Source organism: Coturnix japonica, chromosome 1 (assembly GCF_001577835.2).
Source record: "Coturnix japonica isolate 7356 chromosome 1, Coturnix japonica 2.1, whole genome shotgun sequence".
NCBI classification, from domain to species: Eukaryota; Metazoa; Chordata; class Aves; order Galliformes; family Phasianidae; genus Coturnix; species Coturnix japonica.
In genome coordinates, this window is record NC_029516.1 from 123537728 (window position 1) to 123564980 (window position 27253).

General features: G+C 39.4%; 1 protein-coding gene across 1 annotated transcript in view; it reads left to right on the forward strand.

Moving 5' to 3' along the window:
- Positions 1 to 26952, forward strand: part of RASA3 (RAS p21 protein activator 3) — a 111238-nt gene extending 84286 nt beyond the window's left edge. Inside the window, exons 8-24 of the mRNA XM_015849528.2 lie at positions 2495 to 2574; positions 5696 to 5800; positions 6316 to 6472; positions 7329 to 7477; positions 9684 to 9798; positions 10451 to 10525; positions 10900 to 11023; positions 11573 to 11679; positions 12289 to 12366; positions 13193 to 13270; positions 13829 to 13902; positions 17637 to 17743; positions 18433 to 18515; positions 21679 to 21890; positions 22650 to 22753; positions 24444 to 24627; positions 25090 to 26952. Coding sequence (XP_015705014.1) covers positions 2495 to 2574; positions 5696 to 5800; positions 6316 to 6472; positions 7329 to 7477; positions 9684 to 9798; positions 10451 to 10525; positions 10900 to 11023; positions 11573 to 11679; positions 12289 to 12366; positions 13193 to 13270; positions 13829 to 13902; positions 17637 to 17743; positions 18433 to 18515; positions 21679 to 21890; positions 22650 to 22753; positions 24444 to 24627; positions 25090 to 25165 — 1908 coding nt within the window. The 3' untranslated portion in view covers positions 25166 to 26952. The remainder of the gene's footprint in view (positions 1 to 2494; positions 2575 to 5695; positions 5801 to 6315; positions 6473 to 7328; positions 7478 to 9683; positions 9799 to 10450; positions 10526 to 10899; positions 11024 to 11572; positions 11680 to 12288; positions 12367 to 13192; positions 13271 to 13828; positions 13903 to 17636; positions 17744 to 18432; positions 18516 to 21678; positions 21891 to 22649; positions 22754 to 24443; positions 24628 to 25089) is intronic.
- Positions 26953 to 27253: the final 301 nt, after the last annotated feature.

The window sequence follows — 27253 nt, forward strand, 5'->3', positions numbered from 1 at the left end:
GTGAACATTTGGTATTTAAACACTGAACTTGGCAGGTGGTGCCAGATGGGGAGAGGAAAGAGAAGAGCAGAAAGCACCTTCCAGCTGGAGCTGTGGAAAGGGGCTGGTGGTTTTCTTTGCTTGCCTGTATGCTAAGAGCCGAGTTCCTTGCAGGTATCTGCAAATGTAAAATTTGAACTGGAACCCATATCCTCACTGTTCTGCTGACTCAGAGGAAAGGGTTTTCTGTGTGGGTAAGGACAATGCTTGGACAACGTCTGAATCAGCCAGAATAAACATACCCTCAGTGCCAACAGAGCCATCATGAATTTATGTCATTTTGAGTAGTTAGTATATACCAGGCTAAATGTCTCCAAGGAACAAGACTCAGTAGCACTGCTAGGGCTGGGAAATACATTCACTAATGAGACGTGGGCAGACCTGTAGCTAACCTGATTCCTGTGGAGCTGCACAGATTCATGCTGTTGACAGACGTATCATTTACTGCTTCCAAACAGTTTCATCAGCTTTCCTGCAGTCTGCTAGCACAGCAGTTGGCCGTGGCTCTAAGGAAGAAGAAAATCTGTAAAAGTCAGTGAAGGCATGCATTTCTTTCTGCAGCAAAATAGATTTAATTAGCTAAATGGAAAATAGCTTATCATTGGTTTGGAAGGGCTTGCTTAAGGGTGCTACAAGCGAAACTTGCACCTGGTGGTTTGGAGCCATTTTCACCACCACTTCAGCTGCAGCAGTGAAGAGACTTGAAGTTCTGTACACAGCTACAGGGAAATCTCTCACTCGTGGAGGAGGAGGCAGTGCTGGGAGCCTGTTTGCAAAACCAATTGTGCTAAAAACAATGAGTAGCTAATAGATAAGCTTGTCAGCTTGCAGTCTGAGCTGAAAGTTCTCTAATATCTAATTCCATCCTTGAAACTGTTGGACTTCATTGGACTCTCCTTTCAGCATTTTGATTAATGTTCATACTAAGAAGTGATGCAGATGAACAGAGGGACCTCATGCATGCAGACTCCAACAAACATTCTCAAAAAAGCATTTACTTGAAAGGGGTGTGCCATAAGCTACTCCTCTGCTGTAACTCTTTGTAGCTCATGCCTTGCAGGTAATAAAACACTACAGTTTGCTTTCTTATTCAGAACTACACCATTAGCTTTACAATGCTAACAGAAAATATGTGATTCAAGAAATTATCCTCCCTAACAGAAAATATCTGATTTTCTGTTAGGGAGGATAATTTCTTGAAGCCACAGTGTGAAGATGGTTGCAAGGGTGGGGCGAGCTGCTGACATTGTAGGATGCATTTAAATTACCATGACAGTGGGCTTACATGTGCATTTCATTTGTTTATGGGCTAGAACATTTGGTCCCCAGTGCTGCTATGGTACATTTGGGTTCATGTGTATCACCTTGATTATGGAGCCCTCTCTTAAGTACACAAGAGACTTTTGGGTGTCCAATCTGAAGATTCTTTTCTCATTTCTCTCTGTCTGTGCAGCTACATCTTTGGCTTTCTTGTTTGTTGTTCTGTCTGCATCTGATGTAACAAGAAGTCAGGTTTACAATAAACGCCAGTTTTTGTGAGTGGGAAGCATTAAGCCGCACGAGTATTTAAACATACAATAAAGCTGAGCTTCTGTGTGCAACCATGAGCTGAACCCACACATCATACGCACTTGTGTTTGATCAGTTCCTGCTGTGGTTTCAGCTGGGTGGGGTAGCCTTTTTCTCAAGTTTCTGACACACTATGAAAAAAACAAAAATATCAAAGGCGTTTTTAGATCGTGCTAGAAAAGAGATTTTAAGAAATGTTTGTACAAAAGCTTTCTTTTGCTAATGCATTACACCTGCAGCTTATCTTCCCATTCTTTCCTACCCATGCTTTCCTTTATCTGCGTTGCAAATGCATTTGCTGAAGTGTGCACCTGGTTCTAAGTTCTGACATATGTAGCACAGTGTAGCATCTCTTGGACAACTCATCTGCTCGGTACAGTTTGTGGGGGTGTCATAAATTGAACTCCAGGATATCATGACTGGCTGAACTTCCCAGTTTTAATTGGATCCATTGTGAAATGTTTTTAATGGTGGTTTTGCTTTTCACCTCTCTCATCTTCAGAGTGCCTCAGGCATCTCTTGTACAACTGTAATTAAGACACAAGTATTAATTGCCCTTTTAGTTCCCTTGATGGATTATAAAAGTGGTATTCATTTGTATGTTTTTTTTCTTTTGTCAGTGTAAACTCAAAGTAATATGAAAGACATCCTTTCTCAGGTAAAGAAAATATGCAGCATTTAGTTACCCTTGAATAAGATTCTTACCACACCTGTACAGTGAGGATTCTGCAGTCTACAAGTTTATTACCATGCTCGGATGTTTTCAGAATCAGGGATGAATTCACTGCTGATAGTCAAATGCCACAGTCTTACAGAGCTTTGAAGAAGTAGCACGGAAATGCTTTTGTATCGGTTTAATTTGTTAAAGGTTCCTCCTTTTTAATAGGTTACAAGACCGAGTAGCTACAACAAGAAGTCCCAATTTGATATTGAAGACGTTGATGAAGTTGACAAAATGGAGATTAGGTAATATAATACACTTTCTACTAATAATCTTCCAAAGTTGTGTACTTCGTAGTAAACTCTTTCAAAATGACAAGCATGATTTCACTGTTGGTGACTCAAAGAGGATTCTTTGTCACTGCGTCTGTTCCTCTACCTGCATGATCCTGTAGATCCTATATGAATTTGTGACAGTTCTGCTGTGGGAGGCATCCTCATTATTTTCCTCAGTATCCTTTCTCTGTGTGTATAATGTGCATGCGTGTATGCTAATGTGCATTTATCATTAGGTGCAGTCTTTTATGTGTGGTCTCCCCTTTCAACCCTCCCTCCCTCTGTTTCCCAAGAGAGCCCTAGAGCTCTGTGATGCTCTTTGTTAAAGGATCTGTTTGCTTTTGTCACTTAATTTTAGAAACCCAGATAAGGTCCTCCTTCCATGAAAGGAAAGTCTTGAGCTGAAATTTTCTCTGGGTCTGAGGCAGTTTCTCTTCTCTTTTTCCTGCCAGAATGTAACCCCTTCTTGTGAGGCTGGGTATGATCCATTGCACAGGAAAGAAGCAACTCTGATTTCAAAAACAAAACAACCCCACCCTCCCACTTACTGCTATTTTAAAACCTGCAAAAGTCTGTCAACAGTGTCTGTGGCGATGGGTGAACAGAGTGGGGAGGAAACAGTAGGGGTTGCAAAGCCTTGTGGTATCTCATGAGAGAGGTACTGTCACATACCTGAAACTTAAAGGTTTAGTCCATCTGGTCATCTGGGTGCACAGTTGGTGGAAACTGCTTTATCTACATACATATGTGGTGTGATATTTCTTCTCTCCCTATGCTGTAGCATTTAGAGAAAGAAAAGTTAAGGAAGAAAGGCATCCCTTCCACTCCTTTCTCTCCAGGTGTTCCCATCCAGTGAGGGCTCCTCTTAAAACATTCCTTAGTCCCTTCAGTAGTGTGACTGGCAGTAAGGAAAGGAGGAGGGAGCAGGCAAGGGGAATTATTATTCCCCTTATTCCCACCAAGCAAGATGTGTTTATGTTGATGAATGGATGAGGGCTGCCATGTTACCTTCTACTTTGCCTGTCAACTGCTGGTTCATGGAGCCCATTTCTGTAATATCACGTGCACTGCATGACCATTAATAGACACGTGTTTGCCAGGACTCTGAGAAACAAGAAAGGGAGACTGTATGCCAGAGACACAAGAGATGTAGAAGAGTTTCAAAGAAGTCTTCCATTCCTTAACAACAACACATCACAATGTGATGTGAAAGACTTGTAAAACAGCAGGGAAAAGATTTAGCACTTAAAGAATAAGTGAAAGTAGATAAAGAATTAGTTTTGGTTGGGCAAACTCTTTGCTCTGACAGTTTGTCCCATATAGGACAGAGTGTTTTTGTTTCCATCTCGGGTTCACCTCCCAGCCCCCTCACTTCCTCCACTCTGTTTTCTCAGAGTTAGATTGCCCCCATGCCCTCTGGATGGATCGTACAATTAATGGGCTTGGGGGTTTGTTTTCTTTTTCTCTCCTGAGAAAATACCATTCCACAGGGTACAGAGGCAGTCTCTCATGGTTTTTCTCTAAAGCTATGAAATTTTCTCTTTCTGAGTGGGTGTAGGAAGTTGCAGGCAGAGCATATCAGCACTAAAGGACCAGATGTTCTGGTGAAATTCATTGTTTCTCCTCCTCCTACTCCTCAGTGTTGTTCTTTCTTTCTCTCTGTAAGCAGTGTCTGACTATTTTAGAATAACGCTTTAGACTCTAGGGTCTTGTGTATAATATTCTCTTTTACTTAATGCTTTATGCTTCGAGCGCACTAAACAATAATGTCAGAATTTGCATGCCTGCTTTGCTTATTGTACAGCATGAGATCTACCCTGAGTTTTGAGTTCCTCACGTGTGTGAGGCTGCGTATGTTTGAAAGTGTTATTGCCAGTGAGCATCTAGAAGGCATTTGCATAAACTAGAGACCAATTGCCCATAAATACTTTGTAAATGCAGAGTTGGGCTATGAGTAAATAACCTTCTCAAAGGATTCAGCCCCTCCTGAAGCTGCATTTAGTCATTTGAATTAGTTTGTAAGACTGCAATCAATTGGATGTGGAGAAAGAAAGAGAAGGTAGAATTTTCAAAGACATTTCCTCCTGGATCATTTTTTGCAAAAAAAAAAAAAAAATAGTTAAAATATTAGAGTTTGAAGAACTTAAACTAGCAGGCATGTAACATGAACTTTTGACATGTCTGCCATATGAAACTCGATGCATGAGACAGTGGTGAGAGATGCAAGGCTCAGGGGATTTATAAGTGACATGCTCTGCTCTTGCATAAGGCAGGATAGACCTCTAGCAGGACTATCAGTCTTCATTCCTTGACAACCTACTGTGACTTGCTTGAGACTAGGAAGGTGACCATAATCAAATGATTTTGCACCTTATCCAGAGTACAGTTACAGTTCTTCTAAAAATCTTCATTATTTGAGAGCCTGTGCTTTTCCCCATACAGACGTTTTTCCTCAGATTGTTACATTCAGGTATATTCAGACTGTCACTTAGCTGAGAAATTCTTATCTGTGATTGTTTTAAAATAAAAGTGCCTCTCAGAAGAAGCCTTAAAATATGTACATAAACATCTGTCCCAGAGTTTGAAACCCTTACTGTCAGTACAGAACAACTTCAGGTGCAAAAATTTATAGGCTTGACATGGTGAACCTTCCCAGAAGCTAGAGCATTGGGAAGGGCTGTGTAGAAATTCAGCCTCACTCTTTAAACTGCGACTTGCACTGCTGGTAGATGAAATTAGCCTGAGACAAAGGTCTCTGTCCTTTTTCACCATGGTATTTATTTTATCTGTATTTTTTCCTTTATCTGAGATATACAGAGAGCCCCTGGATCTTTATCAGTATGGACTGTGGAAACAATACAGATGAGGAAAAGGTATTCTAGATGATTTTTCACTGGTGTTTCATGGAGATGAGTTGTAAGGCTTCAGAATTCAGTCTTAGCCTCTTAACTCTTTGAAAACCACTACTGTACAGTTGTGGAACTTTCTGACTCCTGGGTTTGAGGAGAAAAACCCAACAAAATTAAAATAAAAGTTGTTGTTTTTTTCTTATTCCTTATGACTCTTTTAAAATTACTTCTTTTTATTGCAGAGTTGATCTCTGGAACGCCAGTAACTTGAAGTTTGGAGATGAGTTTCTAGGAGAACTGAGACTTCCTTTGAAATTTCTGCGACAGTCTAGTTCTTATGAAGCATGGTACTTGGCATTTTTCTGTTGGAGTATAAGTAGAAACATATGTTTGCTGTGAAGTCTTTGAGTAATTACTGCTATGTGATAAAGTTTAAATGGGTTTAATTTGTATCTATAATTTTGTAAGCAAGCCAGAATGTTATTAGCAGATGTAAGAACAAGAAGTTTTGATAATATGATTAGAGATTTGAGTCTCTCTGTGTGTCATGTGTGGGAATTTTAATGCACTGAGTTTTTGGTGTTATTTACAGCAATTCAATAGCAATGCCATCATTTTATGAAAATGTGGAATTTTTTATATGTTACATCGGCTTAAATCAAAATGATCAGAATTTTCCATGTTGGAGTCAGTGCAAAATACACTAAGAAATGATTAAAAAATCTGATTCAGAACTCTCAAGAAATTCAGTAAATTTATAAAGATTGTTTATATCACAGATCTATAGCTTTTATATATGCTTTTGTATGGCCTGAGATAATCTTGTGTTTCAGCACAAACTTTATCTACTTCTGCATTTCAGGTATTTCCTGCAGCCCAGAGATAATGGTAACAAGTCACTGAAACCTGATGACCTGGGTTCCTTAAGGTTAAATGTGGTTTACACTGAGGACCATGTTTTTTCCTCAGATTATTACAGTCCACTTAGAGACCTCCTGCTAAAATCTGCAGATGTTGAGGTAATCTGCTTGTGCTGCTTGTTGTTTACCTATAATTTGTCCTCGCAGGGTTCTCCCTGAATGTTAGGCACAGTCTTGTTGGCACCATAGGTGTATAACTACCAGAATCTTCAGCTTCTTCCTTGTTACACCCAGGGATCTTGTTAAGCTCTGCATATTCTTCATGATTGTTTTCCATCCTTACAGAAAAGATCTTTATCTGCATATAGAATGGTGGGTGGAGGCACACCCAGGAACACCAGTGGTTTTAACAGCAGCATATTCTCTGTGGCTTTCTAATTTTACGTGTGAAAATGCAGAGTAAACTTCAGTTTGATCGATTGGTTTTCCTTTACTGAAGAGGAACATGTTTACATGCATAATTTAAAAACAAAACAAAGTGAGGAAACAAAACAACCCCGTACAGAGAACCAGCTCTAAAATGTTACAGAAGGATGGACTTCATCTGCCGTTGTGTATAGTTTTAGCATTTGGCTTGGACCTGGGGTTTGAGTGTTGTTTTTTTTCAGCTCCAGGTCTGGTTTCTGTTGTTACCATAGTGTGAAAATGAGAAGGCTTATAGTTCTTCAGGTGCTTCCCAGGCAACAGTCACATTCAGTGAAAAGTCAACTGTTAAAAATACGGGAAAAAGACTGTACTGCAATAGTTTTTAAATTGCTGCCCTCTTCTGATCAAAACTTAAACCCAATAAAAACTGGTATGTGAGGCCCAACCATGTTACCTTTAGGCATGTTTAGGTAACTGACCACTGCAGTTGTTATGTGGGTTTATGCACTGAGGAACTAAGGGGAAGAGAGTGAAATGATGCTTGTCCTGTGAAGATCTCTCAAAGTTTTTATTTCTTTCTACTCTTCAGCCTGTCTCAGCATCAGCTGCACACATTTTGGGTGAAGTCTGCAGAGAAAAACAGGAAGCAGCCATACCTCTCGTCAGGCTTTTCTTACACTATGGCAGAATTGTGCCTTTCATAAGTGCCATTGCAAGTGCTGAAGTGAAGAGAACTCAGTAAGTACTGACAAACTAATTACTGTCAAGATCCATGTTGGCTTGTGTTAGGATCCTATACTCAGTTTCTGAAACTAAATGCGATTTCAAAAGAAACTATTGAAGTTGCTCTTTTTTCCCCTCAGCTAAGCCAGGAAGCCTTTGTGCAGGAAAACTATGACTTAGTTGCCATTACGGAAAGATGGTAGTGGTTATAAGCTCTTCAGAAGGGTAGGCAAGGAATGAGGGGTGGTTGTGTGGCTCTCTTTATTAGGGAGTGTTTTGATGTTGTTGAGCTTGCACCTGGGAATTATAAGGTTGAATCTCCGTGATTAAGGATTGGGGGAGCAACAAGGTGGATATCCTGGTGGAGGTCTGTTGTAGACAACCTAACCAGAATGAAGAGACAGATGAGGTGTTCTATGAACAGCTGGCAGAAGTTGCATGATCGCCAGCCCTTGTTTTTATGAGGGACTTCAACTTCAGACCAGTTATCCTTAGGGGCACCCTACTCCCTGACCTGGAAGTCTCAAATGAGGAGCAGGATAAACCCCCAGTGATTCAGGTGGAAAAACCTGCTGCTCCATCTGGACTGACACAAGTCAATGGGGCTGGATAGGATCCACCCAAGGGTGCTGAGGGAGCTCATGGATGTGGTAGCCAAGCCACTTCCCATCATCCAGTATTCCTTGTTGACCAGAGAGGTCCCAGAGGATTGGAGGCTTGCCAATGTGACTCCCATCTACAAGAAGGGTTGTAAGGAGGATCTGGGGAACTACAGGCCTGTCAGCCTGACCTCCGTGCCAAGTAAGATTATGAAGCAGATCATCTTGAGGGGGATCACACAGCATGGGTGAGATCAGGCCTGGGCTGCATGGGTTCATGGAAGTCAGGTCCTGCATGACCAATCTGATCTCCTTCTATGATTGAGTGACCTGCCTGGTGGATGAAGGAAAGGCTGTTGACATAGTCTACCTAGGCTTCAGCAAAGCCTTGAGCACTGTCTCCCACAGTATTCTCCTTGAGATACTGGAAACCTGTGGCTTAGATAGAGAATCCTCTTTGCTGGGTAAAGAACTGGATACATGGCCAGACCCAGACAGTGATTTTGAATGGAGTTAAATTCAGCTGTCAACCAGTACGAGATCTTAGAACCAATTGGCAGTGAAGGAGAATGACAGACTTTGGCTCTGAAGTACAACTCCTCAGTACAAAATAAAGTCTTTGTGTGGGTTGCCTTTCTTTCAGTGTGTCTGGGGGTTAGAGCGTTTTTCTTCCCCTAGGTAAGTGTAGTTTTCTGTTCTTCAGGTTGGCAGGAACTGCTTCATTGATGCAGCAGGAGGAAATTTGCTGCTCCCTTGTCAGTCATGTTCCTGAGATAAAATAGCAAAGATGTTTGTTTTCATGACTTTTTGGGCATTTGTAACAGGCAGGGAGCTTACTTCTTTAATTAAAAAAAATAAAAAATAAAAAGGGAAAAAAAAAAAGAATTCTGTTATTTGTTGCTTGTAAATGAATGGTAACTCATTTACCAACTGTGGTAAGCTATAAGCAGCAGGGAATTAAGCTATAATTGCAGTGGCTGTATATCTAGTACAAGAAGAATTCTGTGGAGGTGATCTTTCAGAAAAATGTGAGTGTGTGTATGGGTATCAACCCATACATAGTTCTCAGTTTAGAATAGGGATCTGTGCTATGTTTAAGTGTTATCAGAAGGCAGTGCTGTGGGTCACTTAAAAGAGATGCCTGTGTCATTGGAGCTGGTGTTTTCATTTCCCTCCCAGTTTACAACCACTTATTTGGTAGAAGAAGGTTATTTGTGATGATCAGTGTTGTTACAAGACTGAAATTGCTCCCTTCCTTCCCTTACTCAAATAAATGCTGTTCAGTAGCGTGTGAAAACAGGTGCAGTTTCCCTCGTATTGTATTGTAAGCCCTTTTGAGCCTATGTTGTTGCCATGTGTTTGGATGGTGTAGGGAAGTGTCAGCGGGCTGTGTGAACGGGCCAAAAAATCTTTAGTCCCTCAGGCTTTAACATGATTGCTGCTTTTCTGTTCCAGCCTGGAAGTGACTACATGACTGCATTTACTGTCAGGCTTGTGTCAAAAGGAATTTTTGTTTATGTGTTCAGAAGCGTATTCCCATCACCTTTAACTACCGCTTGTATTTCCATATGTTAGCAGTTTATTACAAAGAGGCTAAATTACACAAAATTGTTCACTTCCAGAGATCCAAACACCATTTTCAGAGGAAACTCATTAACTTCCAAGTGCATCGACGAGACAATGAAACTGGCAGGAATGCACTATCTGCAAGTTACACTAAAGCCAATTATAGATGAGGTAAGAGCATTAAAGGCTTCCTTTTTATTTTTCTTTTTTTTCCTTTTTTTTAATTAAAATGTCACTTCAAAAGGCCTTCAGGGAGCAGGTACTGTTTTTCCTTTTAATTTTAAGGCGGTCTGTAGGAAAAATAGTTAAGTAGTTTCTATGTACATTGAAATCCTTTTTGTTATTTTAGCTTAGCCACAGCTGAGTCACCCAGCTCTGAAACAGTTGGATTGTATTAAAGGAAATTGAAAGTTTCCACTTGTCTAACTAAATTAAATTATGCCATTTTATAACATCTACCATGTATTGTTTCTGAGGAATTAAAAAAGTAATAACTTGAATGGATATACACAGCAGAAAGCTGCTGGGAAGCTGCAGCTAAGACGTTTCATCTAGTGGCTTTAAAGAAATCAAATTATTCTTAGATAACCGTGTATGTGATGTATATATTGTAGCAATGGCTTATTATCTGTTCAGTCCAGAGTGGTGGGTGCAGGGTTCTTAATGCAATGATTGAGCAATGCTTTCAGACCACAGACTTCCTTCAAATGATTTGACAGTTTATTCAGCAGCTGGTTTACTGTTTCATCAAAAACATGTTCAGTTTTTAGAGAATTTATAACAAAGCAAATATATTAATTGTGCACTGTATCCTTTTTTCTAGATCTGCCAGGTACATAAACCTTGTGAAATCGATCCGGTGAAATTGAAAGATGGCGAAAACCTGGAAAATAACAGGGTATGCATTAGATTTTGAAGATAGGGTACCTGTTTATACAACCTTGTGTAACTTAGGACCTCAGATAGCATTAACATTGGTTGGAAGGATAACAGCCTGTGTCTCTTATGTCTCTAGCAGTGTCACATGAAACAGTGCTGTGAAAAGAAGGAATATGTCATACTAGCATATAAGTTGTTTGTTTTTTTATAACGTTCTTATTCTTAAATAAGTCATTCACTGAAGAGAGTATCACTGAGTGCGAGATTCTTTTACAAGCGTATAATGTTAAAAGAGAGAGTCTCTTATTAATGATTCCATTACAAATAAAACCAGGAATAATACAGTTTTCCATAACAACAACAAATTAATTTTGTCATAATTGTTTTTTTCAGGAAAACCTGAGGCAATATGTTGATCGCATTTTTACTGTCATCACAAAATCTGGTGTAAGCTGTCCTACAGTCATGTGTGATATTTTCTTTTCTCTGAGAGAATCAGCTGCTAAACGTTTTCAGGGTGAGTTTCAGTATGTTATTTTACTTTATATCTCTGTTAGGTGTAGTGTAGGCAGTCTAGAAGTCTCTGTGATCCATGATACTTTTACTAAAAAGTAAAGGGCAACCTGTTCCAGTGCATCACCAACCTCTGTGTGAAAAACTTCCTCCTAACATCTAACGTAAACCTTCCCTGTCTCAGTTTAAAACCTATCCACCCTTGTAAACTGCCATTTCCCCTCCTGTTTATGTGCTCCCCTCAAGTACTGGAAGGCCACAATGAGGTCTCCCTGGAGCCTTCTCTTCTCCAAGCTTTTCCACTCCCTAACAGTTGTTTTAGTTTTGTGAGAATAAGCAGGCAATGCCAAACCAGAATCAAGCAAAACAGTTAAAATATGTATTTTCATGAAGGGCGGCAAATTATAATAATGAAGATTGAATTTGTAGATTGTATGTATTTACAGCAAATGTTTGAATTAACGTTCTGAAGGCATTCTGGTAATTTCAGGAGGTTTTGGAGGAAGTATTATTGAAATATTGAGTAGAGGTATTTTTGTTTTGTTTTATATAGGTGACCCAGATGTGAGATATACTGCTGTCAGCAGCTTTATTTTCTTGAGATTCTTTGCTCCTGCCATTCTTTCTCCAAACCTCTTTCAGCTTTCACCACATCATCCAGTAAGTACTGCATCACTTTTTCTAGCTATTCATATAGTCCTACCACCATATTCTGACTAGCAGGATTCTTTTTTACATTATTTTAGTAATCCTTAGGAGAAATAGCTTTGTTAGTTCAAAGATCTGCTAGGTCTTTCGTGCATATGGGAGGGTATGTTGAATGACAGTTATGTGAAGAGCTTGAGAAGTATGGAAGGAGCAGTGAACTTTAAGGTCAGACAAGGTAGATAGTCTTAGTTACTTTGGAAAATATGATCACTGCTTCATTTATGCTGTCTTATCTTAATGCTAGATTGATTGTCAGCAACAGTTGGAGGTGTTTTGACTGTTAAGCTACTTAGCCAGACTTTTCAGTAGTTGTTTTTACTGGGAACATGGAGAACCTGAACAGTTTTCAAAATAGATGTCTCTTTGGTTTTGCATGTTATTGCTCTTCAGAGAGCCAGAGGCAATGGCTATGATGTGTGGTGACAAGATTCAAAAACCTTAGAAAGAAGCAACTCCTTTCCTATAGTGTTTCAATTTTACATTAATTTTCCTCAAGAGGAGAAAGAAATAAGAAGTATTTTAAGTATTCAATCTGTATGACACTACTGTTTTCATTCCTAGGATCCACAGACTTCCCGAACTTTGACACTCATCTCTAAAACTATTCAAACATTGGGCAGCCTATCCAAATCTAAATCTGTAAGTGTATCATTTTCATTTAAAGGTTTAATATAAGAAAGTGATTTTTTTAAGCTTTTATCACCCATTGTAATTGAGCCGTGAAAATTCTTGAGTTGCACTAGTCTTACACAGAACTCTTTTTGTCTGTTGTGACTTTTTGTCTGTTGTTTCAGCCTCATGCTTATGGCAGGAATAGACTTGTCTTAATCTGAACTACATTTTAGTATAGCAAAATTGTATGACCAACCTAGAACACTGTTCCAGAGCATTGCATTCCTTAATTGAGAAGAATCTCCCATTAAGGGAAATTACTAAGCTTTCCTTTTCATACCAATTTAGTTTCCGGTCAGTCAGTGCTGAAATTAGATTTAAATCCCTATGCTCTGGATTTCTAATTGAAGTAAAACATAAGGCACCAAACTCATATCTGGAGACAGTTTTGGGATCCTGGTGGTTTAGTTACCATTCACACAGGCTACTACAAATGAATCTGTACCTTAACTATTAGTCTACAGAATTTCTTCTCATGCAGTTTTTCAGACCAGGATCAAAAGCCAAAGAAGAAGCTTGAATCTTTTGAACAATACATTAATGAACAATAATTAATTATAGTAAACGAGCATTTGGAATGTGTTCTACTACCTTTTTGAAATAGAAATTTGGTAATACTTTTTTGAACGTGTGCTGTACAATAGGAAAATAGATTGTCATTTACTTTACCTCTGGATAGGAAAAAAAGAAGTCTTTTCTGTGGTGATTTTTGTCATGGTCTGCTGCTGTTGAAAATAATAACTTGAGGTACAAACTGTAATATAACATGCATGATTTTGGTTTTGTATTTCAGGCAAATTTCAAGGAATCCTACATGGCTACTTTTTATGACTATTTTAATGAGCAGAAATATGCAGATGCAGTAAAAAATGTACGTAATACTTGTGAATGTTCTTAATAATCTTTAGGGGTGGTTGAGACTGAAGCTCATAATCCTGTTATGTACTGTTTGTAAACCAGGAAGTGTGTGCTAGAAAAAGCAGACTCCTGATAATTGTAGTTTTTGAGAAACTTGTATCAAATTGTGTGAATGTAGGATTAGAATCTCTTTGGATCTGCTTCTATTTAATGGTTAGGTTGGATCAGTGAGGCTGCTGCTTAGAGCTTAAGTCACGTGCGTACTTCACAGAGTGCTGCAGATCTGTGACGAACATTTCTTAGTACAGAAGAAATTGAAAGATATGTATTCTAAAGAAAAGGCTTGGAAAAGAAGCACTGGTCATCTGCAGTTTTTGTACTTAGTAACGTATGTGCTATTTTTAGTTTACAGCACAGGAAAGCTCCCAGATTCCTTAAATATCTGCCAGTACCCTTCTGTTTAATTACTTTTACAGTATTTCCTTGCAGTGCTATGTTGTACAGATGTTTAGGATATTAGTTTTTTACTGCTGTACTGTCATTTTATCTGTGGTTTTTGTTCACCTTCTAGTTTCTAGATTTAATTTCATCTTCAGGAAGGAGAGATCACAAGAGCATAGAGCAACCTATATTGCTTAAAGAAGGGTAAGCATGCACGTGCAACAACACCTTCTAAATATTATGCTTGCTACTATTCTAAGGCAGCTATCTTTTTCTCCACCCCTATTCCATCTGTATGTTCAGAAAAGTATGTAGGAAGATTGTTGTACTGCTGTTTGTACTCTCTGTGGCTGCTATAATTGATTTCAACATCCTTTCATTTAATTTAAACATCGTAAATTTAAGTGTACTTTGAATTACATGGAAGAAAAAGAAGCCTGTAGACCTTGATTAGCACAGCTAAGGCAGAATGAATTGAAACCAGCGCTGTATTAAGATCAAGTTCAATTTTCTTTTTTAAACAACTGTGAACAAAAGCTGTAAAATTTTGCTGTGAATGCAGATACTGCATATCATAGTGAGGGTAAAGCTGGAAAATGGAATTTGCTTCTGCCCCACTAAATCCATATGCTAATCAGTTTCAGGGCCATTTTGAGGGAAATTCATCTTACCTTTGGAACAGTTTCCTCTCATAGTATCTTTGTGTTTCATGGAACCATGTTATGTATACCATACTGGTTTTGGAGACTAATTATTGGCATTCTTTTGTGTTTGAAAAATGAGATTTTTAAGATCATCCATGTGCACTGTGAAAACAGCTGGACTTTGGATGAAAGTAAAAATCCAAATTCTTCCAGTCAGACCTTAGCTGAGCTGCTGCTGAAAGTAAGCTGTCATCATAGTTCAGGGTCTAGGTTTTCAGTGAGGATGTGACCCCTTCCAGTTAGCCTCTGCAGTTCACTTCACTTCTCTGGTGAGGGTCTGTCCCTAGAAGCAAGTTTGTCTATTTTAATTCTGTACATTTATCATTCTTTTGTTTTAGAAAATAAATGTATAGTTTGTAACATTTTCCCTCTAACTCTAAAACATGATTTTTTTTTCTGCCTCTGTCTTTCTTTTGCTCCTGTCTGATTTTTTTCTGTCTTTTCTTGCTCGGCCTGTGGCTGCTGTTGTAAGGACTCTTAAACTAACAGTAAAGAAAGTTGATGGTAATAGTTCATGCAGGTAAGATGGTAGGGGCAGTTGGTGCTTTGCTGTAGCTACTGGCTGACAGCATGTCCTTCCTTCACAGCAGTAGTTTTGTCTGACTTAACTTTGGGAAGGAAGTAGTCTGTTTAACAATCCTGAAATGCCTGTGTAAAAGTAGCAGAGAACATACTGTTATTTATTTCTTATGCTGACCAAATCCTTTTTTTCCATTCTTCCTTAGAACAAAAACCTCCTAAAAGTTGAGAATTATGGACTTTTATCTGTAGGCAGGGGCTCCAAGAAGCACTGACATTTGCTTAATATTCATTGTATATATCCCAATGAACTCACTGAAAGTAGTTAAGAGGTTGCACTTTGAGGCACTTCTTGAACAGCATTCATGTAAATTGTTCTCAAGGTTATAGAGTGGGCTTCAGCTGTCTGTTTTTCCCAGTGTTTTGCATTATTTCCATACCGTATCATAGAAGATGGGTGGGAAGGAATTTTTCTCCAGGTTGATTGGCTGGTCAGTGGGGTTTCTGCTTGTCTTTGCAATATTTTTATTTCATTTCCTTTTTTTCTTTCTTTTTTCTTCTTTTTTTTTTTTTTCCTAATCTGTCCTTCCATTAAGAATATCTAAGTGGAAAGCTATAGCGTATGTACTCTTATACTTGAATGCACAGTACCAAAACTTTTAGTCACTGGCACTTGGGTTTGCTGACATGGATCATGCCATCACTGCTTGATAGCTGTCTGCCTGGTTCTTCCCAAAGGGAAGAGAACCAAAAGGAGAATTAGTCTTGCCTTTCTTGTGGGTAAAAGTTGCATGCTGACGCTTCTAAGCAAAACTAAGGCAGATCCTAAGTCGGGTCTACCATAACCACAAGAAGAAAAGGTTTCTCCAGCCACCCAGCACTGGAATGGATTTTATCTTAGACTGTTTTTTTGTTTTATTTTCCTTTGTGCTTCTGAATATTTGCTCAGACTTTTCACACATTCTGCAAATATTGGAAACAAACCCTATTAAATTGACCTTGAAACTTCAGTGGTTTTGAACGCTGCTCGCCTGTCTGTAAGAAATAAAAGCACGTTCTTCCCTCGGCTACATCAGCAATGAGGAATTAAATTAGAAATGTGCTCATAGCTCTGTAGTATGGAGTTTGCTTTTCTTAAATAGGGTGGCTTAGTAGGCAGTTTTGAGTAACCTTTTAAGTGTTAGCATGAAAAGAAAGAGAAACTGACCTGAAGAGTGGATTGTCCAGCCTGAGGGTATTTGCTTTTCCCTTGAAACTTGCCTTAGCCTTGAAAATATGAGGTCAACCACCCATCCAGTCAGCCTGGTGATGACTTGAATCATATGGTTGCATTAAATCTTCCTTATGGAATCCAAGGACAAGGACTGAGACAGTAATGACCATTTAAAAATTGAACTGGTTTGTGATGATTAATGAAGAAGATATGTATCTTTTGCTCTGTAGAATGTTGTCAGCTTTTGCCCACACAACTTAAAATGATAAGGAGGCACCAGCCCAGCTGGTCACAAAACAGATAAAGTCTGAAGGAACTTGGGCTTCTGTTTGAGCTTTAAACAGCCCTACTGTTCAGTTGGATGCAATGCAATTGTTTCTGACTGAAGATACCAGCAGCAAGAAATAGGATTGGCTTATCTAAGCATTTTATCTCTGCTATTGAAAATCTTCAACCAAATCACTCCCCATTCGCTCTGTATGCTCTTTCTGCTGTATAGTGCCTTCCTACCTGATAAAAAAGAAGTGCTCTGTACTGAGTAGTTTTTACTGGCTCCACTGTGCAGTTATTTATTTTGCATAGTAGTTAATGTAATGTGTAGAGCAGCCATTAACAACTCCCTTCTGTGTACACATCTTACACCAAAAGTGAGTCTGAGCACTAGGAAGTCAACAGGCTTTCCAAAGTCACCTTGGAGCTTTTGGATTGATTTAGTGGTTAGGAAGGTGGTGGATACATCACAGTTCCTTGCAAGCTAATTCAAGTTTGAAATTAATTAAAACTGACAGCTCACTAGATGAACACCCTTCATTTAAAAAAAAACACCCAAAAAACTGTTAAGGAGGGAGTTCTTTCAATCATCAAATTGCTTTGTATGTGGTTGAATATCCATTTCTAACTGCAGCATCAATGTGCAATTGCAAATGGCATTGTGGAACGTGGTGATTTTTTCTGGAGCATGAGAGTGACTAAAGCATGTCAGCACAGGACCTGTGCTCTGGAAGCCTTATACCTGCTTTTTACTTTTTGAGCTTAAAAAGAAAATAAAAGAAAAAAAGAAAGAAGACTTACAGAGACTTGTGTTGTCAAGCTTAGTAGGTCCTTTTTCTGCTGCATTAGGAAATCGTTTAGCTGCATTTGTAACTGCAGAAAGAGCACATGCTACAGTTCAGCTAATCAATCATCTAGAATCTGTGTGTACACTACAAATCAATCTATGTATCTTGCCCCATACTGAGATCTGGAAAAAGGACAGGTTTAACTAACAGATGCACTAAACCTACCTAAATGTGACTTTCCTTTCCTTGTCAAGACAAGGCCTCGATAATGAGAAAACACTGTGTCCCCTCCTAAAGCTTTGCAAGTGCCATTGTGTGTGTGTATATATATGTATATATGTGTATATCTATATACATAAATACATATTGTATATGTATGCATATATATCCACTTAAGTGTAAAATCTGGTATATTGTTGTAACAGCTGTTGTCCTGTTTACTAGGTTCATGATCAAGAGAGCACAGGGAAGAAAACGATTTGGTATGAAAAACTTCAAGAAGAGATGGTTTCGCCTTACAAACCATGAGTTTACATACCAAAAAAGCAAAGGTAACAGAAGTTTGCCAGTCTTTTCTTACCATACATTAAAGTGAAGATTAAATATGCTGTAAGAACTGAACTCTGAGTGTTCAGTTTTTGCACTGAACGTTGTCTAATGCATTTCTGATGATTTTTATGTATTTCATAGAATTGACATGACTGATTGCATTCTGCTTGGGGTTTGGCTGCAAGCTTTGAACCTACAAACACTTGCTCCCTTAATACTGCCTAATATCAGGAATTTTGCTTTTGACAGATTAATTCCAGTGGTTCAATAGAAGACAACAAATATCACTCTCGTCTATTAAATAAGTAAATGTGGAGTGAGAAAGATGTAAAAAGATCTAACGACAGTCATTATTTTACACCCAACTTCGAGATCTTACATCACCACCATAAACCTAGTTCAGCTGAGTGAACAGTAATGATTTCTTTCACCTCCTCAGGAAATATACTGTGTCTTGCTGCAGTAGTCAATTTCTCAGAGATTTGCTAGCATACCATAATGCTGCTGAAAGCAGAAATGAAATTAAGGTAATGCTTCAAGACCATGCTGGTAAATCCCTGCTGAGTGAAAGGTTTTTTTTCTGTGCAGTCAAAATGATCTTCAAAAGGACTGAATCAGCCGTCAGAATAAGGGCATAGGGTGAAGTTGAGTTGTGAATAAGTTGCTCAGCCTCTGTGTATGCACTCTGCAGGTGATCACCCTCTGTGTAGCATTCCAATTGAAAACATTCTGGCAGTGGAAAGACTGGAGGAGGAATCCTTTAAAATGAAAAATGTAAGTAGGTCATCTTTGTTAACTTCCTTGTTAGGCTGGTCTGGATCCACCAGACTAATCACCTTTTTCCCTTTTGTAACCCGGATTGGGTTTCTATTGAAAGATGTACAACCACAGCTGCTTGTTGTATATATAGTAGCAGGAGTTTCCAAAAGTACAGCCCATTCAGATTCTTAACAGCGCAGTCAGCAGTCCTTGGGTTTCGTGATCTGCAGCACACTCAGTACTGACCACTGCCGATCAGCTGTCTGGGCTCCATAGTGCTGTACACGGGTACAGTAATCAAGTCTCTGCCTTTTCTGTCAGACCTCTCTGTTATGAAGGAACTCGCTGCTTCTGAAGGATCACAGACATACAGCTGAGATAAAACTTACTGTGTGATGAGAGGAGCTGAGCTGTAATTCCGATTAACTCTTCAGTCAAGGCAGGCTTTAGCTTACGCTGAGTTTGCTGGGCTGAGATGCATTCAGAATATCCCTTTATTTAAACGATTTATTATAGGAAAAATATCCTTTTATTGTTAACAATAGAAGATATTACTGTGAGCAGGAACAGAAACTATGAGTTGCTTTGGATTCTTAAATACCTTATGAAAATAAAGGTAACTACATCTATTCAGGAAAGTAAGATTCAGAGACTTTCCAGCAGCAGTAGAAAACACCATTATCACCTTCCCATGGTGACATTTCTATCCCCATACATAAATAGAATACTGCAGTGAGAGGAGAATGCTCGAAAATCCACATCAGGTGTATTTGTAACACACAGTCCACCATGGGTGTTAACTGTAATTAAAGATGCACAGTTCTGTAAATAATTTTGTATGTATTTGTACCAAATTTATTTCCATCACTCCTGATTAAGCAACATGTCCAGCATTAAAGCCAGTAAGTCAGTGTATTGCCTTTCAAGTAGCCTTCATTTTCCTTAAGCACACTGCAGCATTTAGTGTGTGAATCTAAGTATTCAGGTTTTCTGTTGTTTGAGGATCAGCTGGTGTTTTTGATGGCTTAAAGGTCTTGGCAACCACTTGAAATTCGTGACTTAGCTGTTGGCTTCTCAGTAGCATTTGCTGTGTGCTAGTTCACTTAGGTTGGTATCCCCTTACATAAAACTATACCCCTTACATTTTTTCCTTTTTTTTTTCCTTTGTTCAAATGCAGAAGGCTCCATTTACTCCTGCTGGACAGGGAAATTATCTTTCCTGTCATCATGTGTCAACAGGAGTTGAGCTGCACACTCCTCTTCCCTTCCGTCTTCCTCTTCCCTTTTGTCCCTATTATCCAAACTTGGATTGCCAGTTATGGTCTGAAAAGTTTTATTAAAAGGACTCTACTCCAGTATTTCAGCAGTGCTGGACTGACCTTAGCAGCCCCTCTACTGCTGATATGTTAATCTTTGTGCCTTTCTGATGATTGTCTGGGATTTGTAAAGTTACTAAATCCAAAGAAATTACTGTTGTAGCTTCTGTTTCATGGTGGAAGTGACATTGTAATTACAAGAAAGCTGTTTATTCACAAATTAGCAAGTATGTTTGCAAGATGTTTTGAAAGATACCAAGAGAAGATTGTGCCTGCCAAGAGCCTACAACATTCTCCCCAAGGGCAGATGGTGCCTGACCAATCTGGTGGTCTTCTATGATGGAGTGACAGCATCAGTGGATAAAGGAACTGATGTTGTCTGCTTGGACTTATGCAAGGCCTTTGACATGGTCCCATACCACATCCTTATTTCTAAATTGGAGATATACGGATTTGAAGATTGGACTGTTTGTTAGATAAAAGAATTGGTTGGATGATCGTTGCCAGAGGGTTGTTGTCAATGGTTCTGTGTCCATGTGGAGGCCAGTTATGAGTGGTGTGGGGTCTGTCTTGAAACTGGTGCTCTTCAACATATTTATCAGTGACATAGATAGTCAGGGAAAACTTTTTTAGTTGGAGGGTGGGGAGAGTCTGGAACGGGTTGCCCAGAGAGGCTGTGAATGCCCCCATCCTTGAATGCATTCAGGGTCAGGTTGGATGGAATTTTGGGCAACCTGATCTAGCAGTTGGCAGCCTTGTCCGTGACAGAGTGTTACAACTAGATGATCTTTAAGGTCTCCTCCAACCTAAGCCTTTCTTTGATTCTACAACCTGCCAGGTTTTATATATATATATATATATATATATATGTATGTATGTATGTATATATGTATATGTATGTATTGTGTTGCATCTTTGTTTCTTTAGAAGTACTACAGAGAAATCAGCTGTTTGGAAAACAATATTCAACATACAGGCAGTGCAGAGTCTAACCATTTGAATAATCAAATGGAAAAGTAGAGTAGGAAAAGGATAGGTTAGGAATACCTGATAGAGGAAAACCCCTTAAAATGAAGTATTTGCAGAAGGTAATGGAAAGGAGGGATCTCGGTCTGTGAGATTTGGATCAGTGTAATTAAGCACTAAGGCTTGAAACCTATGTCTTCAAAGGGTTGAAGATAAAGGCAGTTGTGCCATCTCAGAGCAGAAGCTGTTTTGAACAGGCAGGGGAGCTTTCATTTAGATTTTGAGTGCCCAAACCATAGTGCAGAATTAATGTGTAGTTATTTGAACCAGGCAATTAAGGAGAAACAGAGAAAACTGCATTACTGTGTTTTTTAGCTGTAGTTGGATGCAGAACCATGGAAGGTAGTAACAGGAAAAAATCATGTTGAAGTAAGTGTTAAAAAGACTAGAGACATGGCAGTTAGAGCAAAGCTGCCCCAAAGGCTGGGTCTAGACTCTCATTATTTCTCTTTTCTGCCTCCCACTGACTCCCATTTCCTTTACCATTTCCTTTCAGTCCTGTATTGGTTCTTTCTTGCAGCCATCCAAAACTTAGAGCTGCAGCTTTACTGAAATTGCATCCCTGAGGCTGACAACAAATCTTGCTGAGACCCAATCAGCAAATTGATACTAGCTGCTTGTAAATCATCTCCTTCAGGAACTGTATCTTAGTCCTTGTACCAGCTGAAAAGTCTTATTTCAAGGGCACATTTATTTCTTCATTATATTTATTATATTTATTGGTGCATTCTTTCAGTATTGGTTTTTATTCTAATTAATTGATCAGTCTGAGTTTGCTGCTAGGCTCAGCAACTCATTCTGGTAGTTTATTCTGTGGTTTACTTCTGTGTTTGCAGATGTTTCAGGTGATCCAGCCTGAAAGAAGAGTCTTGTATATTCAAGCAAACAACTGCGTGGAGGCCAAGGACTGGATTGATATACTCACCAAAGTTAGCCAATGCAACAAGAAGCGCCTCACAGTCTACCATCCCTCTGCCTATCTTAATGGCCACTGGCTTTGCTGTAAAGCTACTGCAGATAATACTCCTGGCTGCACACCTTGTACAGGGTGAGTATTGATGGATAACATGCAGGTCTGTATATTACAAGGAGAAGGTGGATCACTGCAGTGTGGCAGGAATGCAGATACCAAGATGTGCTGGACATGCAGGCATTGAGGTGTTTTCAGAGATCATCCTTGCTGTCACTTCTGATGCTGTCAATATCTGCATATCCTAGTCAAAATGCTGAGATTTTTAGAGTTCAGAACATTGATAGGAGTTGACTGTGGGATATTTTGATTCTGATCACCTTCTATTAGAAAATAAGCCATAAATCCGTTCATTGTTCTGTTTGTAAATTTCTGAAACAGACAAGCATCTGCTTCTGGATTTAATTCTAAACCAGTCTCTTCTGAGCAGGTTACTCCTGGTCTCTGTTAAATGCAACGATACTGTCTTGTTTCTAGGAAACTTACTTCCATCTAAACTGAGGAAAGCAGCAAGTCTGTAGTAGTTTTTATTGGAATATAAAACCCGGATAGCTGAGAATACAGTGCTTTGGCTCCTCCATCTGGTTATAACAGATGAACTCATCTAAATGTCCGGATACTGAGTTTTCTCTTTCAAGTCACAGTGAAAACATGCTGGATAAATCCAGGCATAGGGAAGTTTAAATCTGTCTTCCTTTTCTCTTGGGAATATCAGGGTTTGTGCTCTGTTACATACAGTTTGTCATCTTTTGGGAATACTGTTTTCATCCTTGTTTAGTGCTTCTGGTGCCATAATGCACTGTTTAACATCTAACTCCTCTTCCTGATGCCTTGCAGAGGCCTACCAGCAAATATACAACTGGATATAGATGGAGATAGAGAAACTGAGCGCATCTACTCTCTTTTCAACTTATATATGCCAAAATTGGAGAAAATGCAAGGTAAAGCCAAAACATTTTTGCAACTCTGACACACTCAGCAGAGCAAAAATATCTTTGAAAAATTGCGTGTTTTAGTTACACAAGCCTTGCAGATCAGATCCTCTTTAGCCATTATTTATTTCCCCGGCTGCTATCTTGAGGCAGTTGGGTGAATTATTTTTGGTGCAGTGTGTAGTCTCATAGTCTGTGCACAGTTTTTTTCCATAATAAACGGTTATTTGAAATATGGTCTTAACCATCCTGAAATATGGGCACAGGGCTTAGTCTGGATGCCCTTGAATTGACAAATCGCTGTTTGAACTAAACCAGAAGTTTGCTGGTCCTGAAAAGAAGCACCAGCAAAGTTGAGGTTTCAGTGCAACGTGGTTTTATGTTACCAGAAGCCATGTGCACATTCCCTGATTCAGATCCCCAGAACAGGCTGGATCCAAGTGGATTTCCTAGGCAGGCTCTTTCAGAATCATCAGCAAAAGCTCAGCTTTGGGTGTCTGTGGAAGGATGGGAAGTGGTGTTTGGGCTGAGAAACCCTTAAGAGCTGTGGGGAACAAAGATGTGACATGAAGGACAAAAGAAAGAAGAAACAGCAGAGGAAGTTAGTACTGGTAGACATGCCAAGAAAAGTATCCGGTGTACATGGTGCCAGACTTGAAATCCCAGTTTAGCACAGGGAGTGGCAGGGAAGCCTTCACCGTGGCACTGATCTCTAAATAGCACTTGATTTTGTAATATGGGATAAGCTGGTGGTGTCAAACACACAGATTGGAAAGCACTTTAATCCAGTCCTGGATGCCATGCAATTGCCAACTTAAGATCCCCCACCACTTCCGAGCTGTCTGAACCAATGCCCAGCCTTCCCCTGTTCCGAATCCCCGCTGCCAGCGCCAGCATTGAGTTTCAGTGTCAGGGGAAAGGACGCAGGTTTGGCACAGACAGCACAGCAAGGGGAAGGTAACTGGACAGCTGAGACTGAAAGAGCAGTTGAGCTGGAAAGCTGGGGAAAAAGAGCAAAACACTCTCTCCCTTTCTGATGTGCTCACCTTTGATGATGAAGCAGATCACACGATGGATGTGATGCACGTGTCCATGTAAGCAGTGTCTTGATGTAGCCAGGAAGGCTCCCTGCATAGGATAGAATGTGATATTACATACTGTTGTAAAACATCTTCCATGACTACTGCAACCTGTAAGTGTTTAGAATTCAGTCTGTTGTAAAGCGCTGTACCTAATTCTGTGTATGATTGTAACCCTTGTGACAGATAAACACTTGATTTCATGCTGCTCCAACCCTGCAACAATCTGGCAAATAGTTCCCAGGTTCTGTCAGAGTTCCCAAAGTGTATTTGTAGTGGTGCTAGTGATAATGTAGGTGAAAGCATTGCCTGTACAGTGTAGGACAGAGTTGTGCAAAGCCAGGAGCAGCTGCCAAGCTTGCTGCCCTTTTTTTTTGAGACTAGGAGGAGGGAATGGGCATAAGCCAACCACTGTGCCTTCGAACAGCCCAGCAAAGGGCAGGGAATTGCTCTTTCTTCTGTTGATGCTGGCCACAGTTCTGTGGTGGTTATAATGATAAAAAACAAGAAGAACTGCTGGCCTGCATGAATTCTAGACTGAGTGCTTTTAGTCCGCTTGTCCCACTTTTTATTTTCTACATATCTGATACCTATTTGTATACCTTTATTTTTTTCTGCAGAGGCCTGTGGCAGCAAATCTGTGTATGATGGACCTGAGGAGGAAGAATATTCAACGTTCATCATCGATGACCCTAAAGAGACATATAAGACACTAAAGCTGATTATTGAAGGTGTTGGAACTTTAGAGCAAGAGCATGCTCAGTATAAGAGGGATAAGTTTAAGAAGACAAAATATGGAAGCCAGTAAGTATGGGCTGTCCCAGCAGGTTGACATTACTGGATATGGTATTTCCCTTCCTTGTGTTCTGGCCTTCACCATATTCACATTCAAAAAGATCCTGAAAATACACACAAAGTAAGATTTTGACTTAGTATTGCTATCACAGCATGTTAAATACTTGAATTACTGGAAATTTCTAAATGTTCCTTTTTAGTTCATGAAAATAATTCATAAAAATGAAATATGCCTGATTAATGTTGTGCCTGTGCACATGAAGTGAGCAATAAATACAACAAATACCAGGATCAATTCAGCAGTCCATCATCAGTACTTCCACTTCTGAGGGAGATGCAATATATAATTACAGTTTCAATTTTGAAAATTAAGCTTAGGCAAAACACCGTGTGTATTCACTTTCTGTTCTGATGTTGCGGTGCAGAAAATTCTACATGTAATACTCCTTTTATTATTTGTTTCAATTCTAGAGAGCATCCTATTGGTGACAAGAGCTTCCAGACATACATTAGGCAGCAGTCAGAGATCTCAGCACATTCCATATGAAGTGTGAAGGATGTCACAGACAGTGCTGAAGAGTCGATCGGTGACGCTAAAGAGCAAAACAAAGGGAAGCCACACATGTAGCAAAATGTATGGATAAGTGTCAAGCTTACAAACTTTGAGACTCGCGAAACGTATCGTCTTTTCAAGGAACTGTTATAATAGTTGCTATGCACTTTATTCATCTGGTTATTGACAGATGATAAAACTCTGCCTTCTAGGCAGTTGTTGTCTTGTGTATTTTTCAATTTGCTTTGGTTTCTTGGAATCTAGTGATCAGTTCAATGATCGAGGTGTGTGGACTTCATCTTGACGACTCCCATGCAGTTCCTTACGTTTCAGAAACCGGGCGTGCTGCCGATACGTGGCATTTTCTAGCATCGTTGTTTGTAACTGTTTTTGTTCCTGGTTAATGTATATTATGCCACACCCCTGCGTGCTCTTTTAGGAAAAGCTTAGTAACACTTTGCTTTTAATGCCTGCATTTAGTTAAGAAGCAGAGAAAAAAAAGCTCTTAGTGTAATAATCTCTTGTGTTGTAGCTTGTATTATGAGCAGGCCGAGGTGCAGGCCTTTTGTTTTTACAGCAGCATAATTTTTTGCTAAACGTGCACAGTTTTTAATAGAAATTCAGATCTGAATGGTACTTTTGATATTTTTGAGATACAAAGTCGTTTCTCCAGATACATTCAGCAGACTTCGGTCGTGAAGATGAAATCTCAGTGGTGTAACGAAACTGACTCTCACAGACGTGAGTAAGAAGGAGATGAACTGATGTCAAAGTGATGTGTCCCTTTTCATACAGACCAGTAACAAAGTCTGCCAGCTGAAAGGCAAACTAAGGTGGTTTTGATGACCTTGTACCACCCACAGCAAAGAGGATGAATAGAACACATCTGGCAGATGAGACACGCTGAGTCCCAGGCACAAAAGCCGTCAAGATGACTTTTATATGAGAGGATGTTTAAGGGCTGGAGTCTGCGCCATCCTGATCCTGCTTGCTTTTATGGAAAATAGATTTCTACTTTTCCAAAACTGTTTCTAAATACTTTTTTTTTTTTTTTTAAAGAGACCTGCTAAAAGGTATTTAGTATATTAACACATCTATGGTAACTTGTTAATGTTCTGAGGGTAGTACAAAATGGAATGAGCTGTGTATCTCACTAATACCAACAAAAGTCATTAAGGAGGGGGAATAAAGATCTGCTGAATATTAGATATATATTTATGTACGCTGTTTAGTTGTACTTGGTAACTTTCCTCTGTATAAGGGTCTGATCTACAAAACATCTAGCTTTGATGGCACAGAAGCCTGCATGATGGACTTTATGCTTCTGTGGGGTAGAAGCTAGTTTTGGTGTTCAGCTGAATTGGAACAGAAAACATTGAACTATTGGTTTAATGTGAAGGTGTCTGTATCTTTGCTTAAAGTGTTACGGAGTAACTCAACTGTGTCCTCCTTGCATCCCACATGAGTTAAGATGGCTGAATTACTTTGAATGCCTCTGTTTCTTATTGATGCTCTTAGGAATGAGGTTTTCTTCTTGTTTGAGTATATATTAGACCACCTCATAGTAGACAGTAGATGATCTTTTATTCATCTTCACCCAGCAGACTGGGGAAAGGGAAGTAATGACGCATTGCAGAGATGCATTTTGGACTCAAAGCTTTTAGCTGCCATGAACTGCAATTTTTAACATGTATTTGTAACTTAATATTGTTTATAAAATACTAATGACCTGTTATGTGTGTTCTACTTGCCAATTAAAAAAAATGTTTTATTTCTGAAAACTGTGTGTACATTTGAAGTCTGTTTAGATTCACCATGGTCACCAGGGCTGGCTGTTGGCAGAGCATCAGCTGATCAAGTTGGCCTGTGGATGGAGATCTTTGTGAGTGCAAACCTATCTCTGCTGGGGCTGCTGTGCATCAGACTCTTTTTTTTATGTCCACTCCTTTCCTTGGGTCGCCATGGTGGGATTCTGTATTGAACCAAACTGACACCTGATCCAGCCACAACCTAATGCAGCAAAGAAAGCAGTTACTGCTCAACTGTACATTTTCAGCTGTTTCCTTGTGTTACTACATAATT